At 42.4% G+C, this 11,813-nt stretch overlaps 1 protein-coding gene across 3 annotated transcripts; it reads left to right on the top strand.

Annotated features, from left to right (window-relative positions):
• Positions 1–86: 86 nt before the first annotated feature.
• Positions 87–10,359, top strand: NUDT21 (nudix hydrolase 21). Of its 3 annotated transcripts, XM_026714345.2 has the most exons (8): positions 87–299; positions 1,656–1,714; positions 3,522–3,722; positions 3,969–4,032; positions 5,412–5,501; positions 5,725–5,800; positions 8,206–8,320; positions 10,083–10,359. In XM_026714345.2, the coding sequence occupies exons 2-8, from the start codon at positions 1,701–1,703 to the stop codon at positions 10,102–10,104; spliced, it is 582 nt and encodes a 193-aa protein (XP_026570130.1). In that variant the 5' UTR covers positions 87–299; positions 1,656–1,700; the 3' UTR covers positions 10,105–10,359. The 3 variants fall into 3 exon arrangements, with proteins under 3 accessions (XP_026570130.1, XP_026570129.1, XP_087796635.1); XM_026714344.2 differs by lacking the exon at positions 1,656–1,714; XM_087940509.1 differs by lacking the exons at positions 1,656–1,714; positions 8,206–8,320.
• Positions 10,360–11,813: the final 1,454 nt, after the last annotated feature.

Below are 11,813 nucleotides of genomic sequence, written 5' to 3'. Positions count from 1 at the left end.
GTCAGCACTCCCTAACGGACGAGGCAGCTCATTCCCTTCACCCTCCGCGTACTCTATGGCTCCCGGAAGTGTGGCCTGCAGGTTCCGGTGCGCCCTTTGGCGGGTGTGAGAGGAGCGCGGCGTGAGGGGACGGCGCCTTGGCCGGGGAATGCTGGTGGCCTTGTGAGCCGGGCCGCTTCCGCCATGTCCGTCGTGCCGCCCAACCGCTCCCAGACCGGCTGGCCCCGCGGGGTCAACCAGTTCGGGAATAAATACATCCAGCAAAGCAAGCCCCTCACCCTCGAGCGGACCATCAACCTGTGAGTGGGCGCCGGGCTCGGCCTCGCTTCGTTCTCCGGGGTGTAGGGGGGGGGCGGTTGAGCCCTTTGGGTCAAATTTTAAAGGCCCGGCGTATCGTGTGAAAGCAGAACACAGGTCGAGTCGGGGGTTCTAACGGTTCCTCGACTCCCTCGGGACTAAAGGCTGCCCCCCGCCCCTTGTTTTTCCCCCTCGCTCTGCTCGAAGGCGAATTTATTCCTCTGTGGCGACCCAGAGACCCCATCTAGGGGTCTCCTTTGAAGCCCACCTCGTGGTCCTTTCAGGGAGCCGCGTCCAGGTCCTTTTTCTTGACCCACCCAAACCATTCAAGTTAAATGAGAAAAGACCCTTTTTCGGTCATCTTAATAAAAGACAGAAACATTTATTTGGCAGGGTAAAAAACCCAGAATAAAAATGAAACTACTACAAGATATGAAGAGAGCAGAGGAGGCTTTGGATGGCCAAACTGGGAATTAGAGTGAAAGGTGCTTTTTTCCACTGGACTTTCTAGTTTTTTCCTTTTGAAGATGCTTTTCATCCAAGAAACTACTTCAGCTCTGGCTGGATGGTGGGAAATGGATGGATTTATACTCCTTGCAGACAGCTGGTCATTTGCATCCTTTTAGAGAGTCGTTGAGGCCACTTGGAGGTTTGTCTGTGTCCTCAGATAAATGTCTTTTGAAGACGTTTCACTTCTTATTCAAGAAGCTTCTTCACCTCTGACTGGATGGTGAGGAATGGAAGGATTTATACTCCTTGCCGGCAGCTGGTCACTTGCATCCTTTTAAACGGTTGTTTAGAGGGTCATTGAGGCTACTTGGAGGTTTATCTGTGTCCTCAGGGTCACCTGGGTAGTGCAAATGGTTCCTGTTGTCTGCAATTTTTGTCCTCTGGAAATACATTTCCATACCATTCAAAGGGTATTCATCCCAAATTGTACAGCTAAAAGTCTGTAGAGATTCTCAGTCAGCCAAGTTCTGGTTGTCCCAAAGGTGCTTTTTCAACAGGCAACTGGACTTTCTTTGCTTTTTTCTTTTGAAGATGTTTCACTTCTCATCCAAGAAGCTTCTTCAGCTCTGACTCAGGTAACCCGAGGACACAGATAAACTTCCAAGTGGCCTCAATGTCCCTCTAAAAGGATGCAAATGACCAACCAGCTGTCTGCAAGGAATATAAGTCCTTCCATTCCCCTCCATCCAGACAGAGCTGAAGAAGCTCCTTGGATGAGAAGCGAAACATGTTCAAAAAGCCAAGAAAGTCCAGTTGCTCTCCTGTCCAGTTTGCCACCCAGTTCATATGTTGGACACTTTTTAAAGAAAACGTGTACCTAATCCATGTGTGTAATTTTTTGTGCATAGACTCCTGACCCAAACCTATTGGCATCCCTGATTGTTTTACAGCACATGATTTATGATAAGTATGTATGCAGCATCATGTATTTGGTTTGCATTTATAATTTGTGCTATATAGTTTGATAGTAACTTGTAAATAGGAGTATGAATTATTATGGTTAAGCTTAAGAAGATGTAAAAATTTTCTTAAGTACTGAGAGTAATATCTGCCCAATAATTTTGCAGCAAAGCAGAAGATTAAATATAGTAAAAACACAATCTTTGATTTGGAAGGTTTGTTTTTTATTAAGTGCTGGAATGGTACAGCTATTATATAAATCAGGGTTTCTCAATCTTAGCAACTTTAAGATGTATGAATTTCAATTCCTGTTGGCTGGGGTATTCTGGGAGTTGAAGTGCATGTAACTTAAAAATTAAGTTTGAGAAACACTAATATAGATCTTTTGGTGAACAGGTTTTAGAAACTAGTCATGAAACTGATTTTCCTAAATCAGCTGACCCTTATCATTAATAACTCCCAGCTTTTAAGAAATATTTTTTTAAAAAACCTGGAGCTTAAAACTGAAAGTAAATTTCCTTCTTCAACTTGACACTTCCTAATGTGTCCAGCATAGCTCAATGTATCTTTAAGTGGATGTCAGCTGTAAGGCTTGAATATTTTATTTCACAATTTTCTCCATCCTCCAGATTAGGGAAAATGTAGTGAAGATGCATTTTGAGATTGGCATAGAGAGGATAGTGAATTTATGGCTATCATCAGAAATATCCTGTCTCAAACTGTCAGTTGAATTACGTCAATCTCTTAAGTACCATCAGTCTTTGGGTGTTTTAGAAAAACACTTTCTCTACTCTCCAGAGCTCATGAGAAGTAAACCTTACGGTGCAGTGATAGAAGAGACTCATGATAGCTGACAGAAGCATACAGACTTTGGTGCAGCTAGAAGGTTACAGCTTTCTTCCTTAGCTGCATAGAAAAGCCATTGTTGCTATGTTACAATTGCAGATCAATTTGTGAAAAAAGTTACAACTCCCAACGCTACAGCCTCCATCCTGTGTCTTCATTAAGCTCTGTAATGCCACTTACTCTTAGTATTTGCTTAGTTATTTCTTTATAACTAAAGCAGCAGCATAAAGATAAAATTAAATCATATTCCTAACTTGGAGCCAGTTAGAAAGGCTAGAAGAATAACTTGATTTGTTTACTTGCAGTTAGGAGTGGAGCTAAAATAGATTTTGGTTTCCATTCACAACTGAAACTGAGAATTCTTTCTGCATTACAAGCAGCGAGAAGAAATGTTCCACCTTTGAAGAGTGCCTGATTCTCTTGTGACAAGGAAGGTGGGAGGAATCAAGCCTTCTCTTTGCTATTTTATTCTTCATATTATCTGTCTAATAATACATTATACAGAGAACTGAAGAAGCTTCATGGATGAGAAGCGAAATGTCTTCAAGGAAAAATGAAGAAAATCCAGTTACCTCTTGAAAAAGCACTTTTGGGACGACTATGGCGTGGATGACTGAAAATATCCATAGACAAATACATTATACAGGAGAGTCAGAGGCTGCTGAAATAATCTTGCTTTGGTTGTGAAAACCCAGTTTTTCTCCAAGTAATTTGATTTCAGTATAATTCATAATATAGTTCATCTTAGATTTAACCATAGTCATGAAGGTAGATGAATATTTTTGTAATATCTTGTTTTGGAAGGGGAAGTATCATAAATCCAGGAGTGTCTCCTTTTTTTGGAAACCATTTGTAAATATACAGTACTAATGAGTTACAATTTGTATTACCTTCTAGCGAGCTGTGATAAAATCCTGAAATAGTTTACATGAAATTGTGTGCTTTAAAATGTCCTTTCTTCCTCCTAGGTACCCGCTGACAAATTATACCTTTGGGACCAAGGAACCCCTCTACGAGAAGGACAGTTCAGTAGCCGCCCGATTCCAGCGCATGAGGGAAGAATTTGACAAGATTGGGATGAGGCGGACCGTCGAAGGCGTACTCATTGTTCACGAACATAGATTGCCTCACGTGCTGCTCTTGCAGTTGGGCACAACCTTCTTCAAACTGTAAGTCAACGTTCTTTTGGCGGTTTTCTTAAGCCAGAGGTCTCCAAACTTGGCCACTTTAAGACTTGTGGGCTTCAACTCCCAGAACTCCTCAGCCAGTAATTCTCCTGCTTAAAGTGTGTTAGCACCTCTGCTTTATGGCTTAATGTGTGATTTCTTCTTGATTTAAGGTTACATATTAGTTTTATACTTTTGCCTCTGTAAAATAAAGTGACAATATTTAAAACACATCTTTTATGTTTTCAGGCCGGGTGGTGAACTTAACCCTGGAGAAGATGAGGTAGAAGGTCTTAAACGTTTAATGACAGAGGTAAGTGCTACATTTATTCAAATGATTATTCTGAGAAATGGTCCTTTGGAGAAGGGGCAGCCTGTGCAAGACATTTTGTATCCCTCCCCCCCAAATATATATATATATATATATATATATATATATATATATATATATATATATATATATATATATATATATATATATATATATACACACACACACACACACACACACACGAATATATGTTTTGCCTTAGAAATTTGAATAAACTCTTTAAAACAAGACATTCCTTTGCCTCAGGTCTTCACTTTCTCAGAATGACTTAAAAAACGGCAACTTGAAAATGTTTATATAAAATGTTTAATATTGGTTCATTACCTTTCCTGTACTTGGAAGACAAACCACACACCACAATTCTGAAATACGAGACTAGGAAGAATCTATTTCCAGTGGGCAGAATTGTAATTAGAAGAGATTCAAAAGAGCAGGAACTATTTTATACATGGCTCCCTCCAAATATTTAGGACCTTATTGCCTGGTTTGTCATTGGTAATACTGGTTTTTAAAAATGGCTGTTAAATCTATTTCTGTTCATCCATGCTGGATATTGTGAGGAGTAAATACATAATCATTGGCTTTATTTTAGTGTTGAGACAGTCTTCTGCTTTTCATTTTAATTATTTGCCTGGTTTTCGGCCAGTAACCCAGAAGTGATAATGTTCAGAAGCCATAGCCCCATTTGGAACACGTTCATCAATAGTATTTATAGATTAATTCTGTTGGTAAATTTGAATTCAATTGTGCAGCTCTTCCAAAGATTCACACGTAACGTAGGAATGCTATTTATGTGTAACTAAATCTGTAACCTATTTTATATTCCTAAAGTAATAAAATACTTTTGAATCTGAATAAAGACGCCAAATAAAATTGGATGTTTTATTTTACCCATATATCATTTTTTCCTAGGGTGGGGAAGGGAGATTTAAAGCACCTCATTTCACTTCCGGTTCAGGGTTTGTGTGTGTGTGTGTGTGTTTGAAGTTAAATTATTACACAGGTTTTAAATAGTGGTTTACAACTAATAAAATCATTCTAAGAAATATGCTTCAGGAAAATCCAATGGAGATGTAGTTCTGGGCTGTTTCAGTTATTTTTATAAGGATTTACTGGAAGAAGCTGCTCTAGAGACTTGGGGAAAATACATATGTAGAGTGAAAAGTAACTCTCAGATCAGATGGTAGATACATAATGTGTTCTTAATAAACTAGGCTCCAACTCTTGGCAAGCCCCTGAATGCTTCTTAATAGTTGATACAAAAATGTTGGATGTTGGCCTTAATGCTGAGCCAATTATTCTGTTTCAGTGAATTGCCTGGAAATGCATTAAGATTTTCCCTGCAATTTGCATTTTGATAGATACTAGGACGTCAAGATGGCGTCCTTCAAGACTGGGTCATTGATGACTGCATTGGTAACTGGTGGAGACCGAATTTTGAGCCCCCACAGGTAAGAATTGAAGCCACCTCATTAATCTAAACCAGGGATTTCTCAAACTTTTAAGATGTGTGGAATTCTGGGAGTTGCAATCCACAGACCTTTACACTGGCCAAAATTGAGAAACAATGATTTAAATGATAATTAACATGGCTCGTTCTGTTCCAGAAGTGGGTTAATTAATTATTGATCCCCAGATGCCAAGTAAATAAACCCTTTTTATTGTTTCCCACAGTACCCATATATTCCAGCTCATATTACAAAACCAAAAGAGCACAAGAAGCTCTTCTTGGTTCAGCTCCAAGAAAAAGGTAAGCAGCAGGTTCTTGCGGCTTTATTTCTTTGAGATGGGAGAGCCGAGTTGAAGGTAAATGTCAAGGTGACTAGGACAGTTGTAGCCCAGACCGTATCTGGGGGATGCTTCCCCTGCCGAATGTTTAAGAGGACATCTTCTCACCCATGGTCAATACCTGTCCCATCTCCAGAAGAAACAGGACCTGAACACTCTCGGCCACAAGGTTTTTGTGAAACAATGCCTGGAGATTCTCCGGCTCAAAGTTGTTTCAAAAGTGCTTCCCCCCGCCTGCCCTTTTTATTTCTTCAAAAGACAACTGGGCTGGGTTTTTTTCCTTGAGGAAGGTGTTTTGCTTCTCATCCAAGAAGCCAGTCCTTCCGCCATCCAGTCAAACTAATGAATCTTCTTGGGTGAAAAGCAAAACATCGTCTTCAAGGGAAAAAAAGCAGTCCTTTTGCCTTTTGGGGAAGAAAAGAAGAAGCTGTGAGACCATTAAGATACAGCGGTACAAAGTAGTCACGCTTTATTTTTCACCCAATGCCTGTGCAGTTGTGGTTGCTCTACGTCCAGCACCTTGGTGAGATTTTAATCGGGTGGTTTTTCCTCGTAGAAAGTCCAACCCATTGCATGCTTTCAGATGCTTGGCTTCAAATCCCAACCCCAGCTTGCCGTGCTTATAGGATAGGTCCGTGATGGCGAACCTATGGCATGCATGCCGGAAGTGGCACGCAAAGCCATCTTTCCAGGTATGGCAGCCATGGCCTATTGCTCTTCTGGGTTCCGGCGCACGCATGCACACCGGTCTTCGTGCGTGCAGGAATGCCGGAAACTGGAAGAGCAGCTCCCTGGTACGTGCACGCTGGCCAGCTGGTCTTCATGTGTGCATGTGCACCAGAAACTGGAAGGCCAGGTTTCCAGCGCTCTCATGTACTGGTGCTGGGGAGCTGCTCTAACGGTTTCTGGTGCTCCCCCTTGCGCATGCATGCTCCCGTTTTGGCATTTGGGGCTGAAAAGTCTTGGCGTCAGTGGGATAGGTGATAGATACGGGGAGTCCTAGATTTACATCTGTTCCTTTAGTGACTGTTCAAAAAAAAACAACCAGTGCTAAAAAAACCCAAGACTTAACGACCAATCCTTGCATTTATAACCGTCACAACATCCCCTGGGTCATGTGCGATTAGAATTCAGGTGCTTGGCAGCCAGCATTTATTCACAGTGGCTGCACCCTCCCAGGTTCATAGGATGGCCATTTTGTGAACTTCCCAGCCGGCTAAGGACAAGCAAGGTCAATGAGAAAAGCCATATTTGCTTAAGGACCGCAACAAAAAAGGGCGTTGAATCAGGTGTGACCCCCTTGCTTTGCGGCAGAGGTTCCAACCCCACTAGCGGTTGTAAGTTGAGGAACTGCCTTGGTTTCATCCAAGAGTAATTGGAATTTTGTGCCTTTCCTGGTTCTACCCAGGAGTCTTGCGTCATCGTTGCACTGTTTTTGCTTAGCTATAACAGTTTTACCTCTGTCAGTACAGGCAGACCTCGATGTATTTATGCCGCTAAGTGAGACAATTGTATGTCTCTAAGTGAGACTTGTTTTGTGAATTTTGCCCCATTTTATGACCTTTCTTGCCAGAGCTGTTAAATGAATCACTGCAGTTGTTCAGTTAGTAACCGTTATTAAGCTATTAAGCGAATCCAGCTTCCCCATTGACTTTGCATGTCAGAGGGTCACAGAAGGGGAGGAGTCAGTTGCCAAGCAGCCGAATTTTGATCACATGATTCTGGGGAGGCTGCAGTGATGCTAAGTGTGAAAAACAGTAATGAGTCATGTATTTCAATGCCGTTGTAACTTTGAACAGCCACTAAATGACAGTTGTAAGTTGAGGGCTAGGCGTATTGCTCCAAGACTCTGATGGTGAACCTATGGTAGCTGTGCCAGAAGTGGCACGTAGAGCCACTTCTACCGGCATGCGAGAGGTCGCCCGGAAGAGGCCCACTGCGCATACATGCGCGCTGCCCACCCAACAGCTGATTGTCTGGTATCTGGTGCACATGTGCGGGGGGCGTGGAGGGGGCCCGTGTACATTGCCTTCTGAGTGCTGGCAATTTTCGGCACAGGAGCCAAAAACCGGTCCAAGAAGTACCTTTAGCTACATGACTGCATGTACCTTTTGAATGCAGCATTTAGCTAACCTGCTGAGCTTTTCCGAAGACCAATCTGGGCAGTGTTAATGTCTGAAGGCGCATTTTTCTAAATATTTTGCAATGAATGCAACAGGCTTAAAATAACGGAAACCCTTTCTAAGTGCACTTTCTGATCTGTGTACCGGTGAGGACGGGTATAAGCAGAAGGCAAATAATTTTATTCTGCTGCTGCGAACCAGGTGAAGGAAAACTGAACCACTTCTTCCCTTGAATTTGTTCCAGCTTTGTTTGCGGTCCCCAAAAACTACAAGCTAGTAGCTGCTCCTTTATTTGAGCTTTACGACAACGCGCCGGGCTACGGTCCTATCATTTCCAGCCTCCCGCAACTTTTGAGCAGGTAGAGTACGCTTGCAGCTTTGCGTGTTTCGTGGGAAACAGAGGCACTTTCTTGAACCCCCCCATCTTTTAATTCGGAGGGGTTGGTGCTGGCTGATCCTTTTAAAGAAGGAGAGTTTGGATCAAGTTAACTCAAGAAGGAAAGCTTACTGTGCAACTATTTGGTTTGAAATTGTGAGGGGGAGAAAAAGGAATTTTGTGGCACAGAGGAGGAGAAATTTTCTTCTCTCACTATATCTTATCACTAGTGTTATATTCCAAAAGTTTGTCAGTGTTACTCTTGGATGATACTCTAGAACAGTGGTCGCCAACTGTTGGGCCAGGGACCACTGGTGGTCCCCGAGAAAATTTTGGTGGTCCACAGAGAAATGTCCCCCCCCCAAAGCAATTAATCCAGGCTGTGTGGAAACACAAAACTGCGCTGCCCACATGGCCTCCCACCCTTCGACTGAGCACAAACCTTGAGTAGAGCCACGTGAGCTGGAAATGAAGGTAAGACCAAGAGCGGGGAGGGAAATCCATCCTGGGGTGGCTTGCTGACATTGGTGGGAAAGTCGGTCCCGTATTCCAGAGCTGCAGTGGTCACAGGACTGGCCCATGGCAGGTTGGTGCACCCGGGAGAAGGAGCAGCTGCTCCGGGATGACCAAAGGGCCAGTCTGTGACTCCTGCAGCTCTGGAATATGGGACCGACTTTCCCACCAACGTCAGCAAACGACCATCAGTCAAAATTCATATTAGGGGTCTTGCGGGATTTAAAATTATGAGTTTGGTGGTCCCCGAGATCCAAAAGGTTGGCGACCCCTGCTCTAGGAGCCTTGGTGGTGCAGTGGTTAGAGTGCAGTACACAAGCTACTTCTGCTGCAGCCAGCTGCCTACAATTTGGCAGTTCAAATCCCACCAGGCTCAAGGTTGACTCAGCCCTCCATCCTTCTGAGGTGGGTAAAATGAGGACCCAGATTGTTGGGGGAAAATAGGCTGACTCTGTAAACTGCTTAGAGAGGACTAGAAAGCACTATCAAGCTGTATATAATAAGTCTTAATAGCTATTGCTACGATGATGTTGCTAATTCAGTCTGGAATTTTGCTCTTAATGCTATTTATTAAATTTCTACACCGCTCATCTTACCTCAGTGACTCTGGACAGTTGTACAACAACAGCATAATAAAAACCATATACCAGTAAATACCCAAATCAAAGCAGAGCTGAAACACAAAGGTAAAACAAGTTAAAATTTACAAGTAAAAATAAATTGGGTTAAAATTCAAAGGCTAGGAGGTTAACCAGGCGCTTCTAGTCTTTTAACAGCGTGGATTGATATTTGTGTTATGCAGATGGTCTATCCTTCATCTCCTTCAATGAGTTTTGAAGTCCGAGACGCTGAAACTTTTTCAGGAGTTCTCATTAACAAAAAACCCAATTTGCCAATGTAGCAATAATGCTGGAGAGCTGAACAAGTAAAACGTCTTGCCATCCAAAATTGGCCGTTTGCCTCCAGATTTTGAAAGTGCAGTCTTGCAGAGCTCAAGGGACCAGAAATGCCAACCCACGGCTGCCTGTGTCCTCAGTATGGGATGAGACAAAAGTCCCAATTTGATATAAACCAAGTATGGCTAAATTGTGCTCCAGATTTTTTTGCAGTACACAGAGAGATAGCCAAGATGCGAACGATTTCCCAGAATTTTTTTTTTAAAAAAAAACATTTTAATTGAGAATATAAGATAATTCAGTTTATCCTCTGTTTCTTTCCACTCTCTTTGGCAGGTTCAATTTTATTTACAACTGAATTTCCTGAAGTGTGAGTAGAAGCCGTCTCTGTGAGAACAGCTTTAAAATGTAGAAGAGAAAATGTGACGCAAGGATTTTTTTTATGTCTTTCTCCTTTGAATTTCCCTCCCCTCTCCAACTTTCTACTATCTGAATAGCAAAGAGAATCTTGACTGTTTAGACAATGGAATAAGAACTGTAATTGCATTTTAATCACTTACGTTGTGATAGTCACCTGATTTTTTTTAAATAACATTAAACAAAAATGGACTCAGTTGTGCGTTCATGTGTGGCTCTTTTTCATTACTCTCGTAAGAGATTTTTATCTATTGGCTGATTGGTACCATAGTATTCTGTGGGAGCGGGGCTTAACGGAGGTGGGCTTCAGTGTTTTAACCATATCTTGGGAAATTAAAAAAAAAAAACTTTGAGAGCCGATGATAAGTGGATATCGCTTGAGGATTTTTGGAGAAATTGCACGGCTGAAATTTGAGGTAGTTTTTCACCAGCAGATTGGCTTTTGTAGTTTTGTCTAGAAAAGGTGGCAAAAAGGTGGTTTGGTTTAGTGGTTAAGGCATCAAGGTAGAAACTAGGAGTCTGTGAGTTCTAGTCCTGCCTGAATGACCTTGGGCCAGTTTCACTCAGTCAACTTTAGGAAGGAGGCAATGGCAAACCACTTCTGAAAAAAAAAATTGCCAAGAAAACTGCAGGGACTAATCTGGGTACTTACTAGGAGACAAAAAGGGAGAGAGGAAGACCAAGGTTGTAATTTTAATTGTTTTGGGAACTTTTTAAACTTCAATAAAAGTTAAATAAAGTTACATTTCTAAGCCACCCAGAGTCACTTTATTAGTAAGATGTGACAATTGAAGGAGGGAGGGAGGGAGGAAGGAAGGAAGGAAGGAAGGAAGGGGTGTCCCATTGCATCTAACATACTCAGCTCTTGCCATGCCATTTTTCTTTCTACATTTCATAGAACTGAAGAGGAAGCTAAAGAAGTAAACTACGCATACAGGACTACTCATACCGAGGAAGTCACCGCTCAGTTTCAAAATGTGTCATGCCTCTTATCATCTGAGGCCAGAAAATTCATTTCTGCAAGGCTTCTTTGCAAAAATGCTGATTTCTGGCTCGCATATTGTTGCTGCATTGCAGACAAGTAATTTTCACATTTAATACTTGTACTCAATGTTGATGAATAGCTTACCCAGTTTGGTTTCCAGGGGCCGTGCAATTTTGTTGTTTTAAGGCTTCTATTTTACTGCCAGAATAAGTATGTCTAAATAATGGGGATTCCCTTTCATGTTTAAATTGTGTTTTGGTTTATTACCCTGTTTCTCCAACAATACGGCCTCCCCCAATAGGAAGTCCCAGCATGTTTTATAGGCATGAAATGAAATTAAGCCCCTCCCCCCAAATTAAGGCCTATATTAAACCATGCGAAATGCGGGAGGGAATGGGGGGGCTTGCTGTTAGGAAGTACTTTTGCTGCACACCTGGATATGGTGCTGCCTGCGTTGACCCTGATACGAAGTGCCCCACCAACGCCGAGGTCAACATCCAAGCCGTCGCCGCCCGCCTGCCCAACGATGCAAGGGGGGGGGGGGAATTAAGTCACCCCTGAAAAGATGGCCTAGCCGTTTTTTCGGGGCTCAAAATAAAATAAGACCCGGCCTTATTATGAGAAACACGATATTATGCTGCTAGAGGTTGTCCTCAACTTACGAC

The sequence above is a fragment of the Pseudonaja textilis genome, chromosome 11 (assembly GCF_049901715.1).
Source record: "Pseudonaja textilis isolate UNSWEBS1 chromosome 11, rPseTex1.2, whole genome shotgun sequence".
Taxonomy (NCBI): Eukaryota; Metazoa; Chordata; class Lepidosauria; order Squamata; family Elapidae; genus Pseudonaja; species Pseudonaja textilis.
The sequence above is the reverse complement of the archived record's forward strand: the minus strand, read 5'-3'. Positions and strand labels throughout refer to the sequence as shown.

Bases quoted from the DNA above. Each gene is read 5' to 3' on its own strand.
- NUDT21 (XM_026714344.2), top strand. From the start codon at position 184: ATGTCCGTCGTGCCGCCCAACCGCTCCCAGACCGGCTGGCCCCGCGGG. The intron at 3,723-3,968 runs GTAAGTCAACGT...TTATGTTTTCAG, and splicing joins GGCACAACCTTCTTCAAACT to GCCGGGTGGTGAACTTAACC. The intron at 5,801-8,205 runs GTAAGCAGCAGG...AATTTGTTCCAG, and splicing joins GGTTCAGCTCCAAGAAAAAG to CTTTGTTTGCGGTCCCCAAA.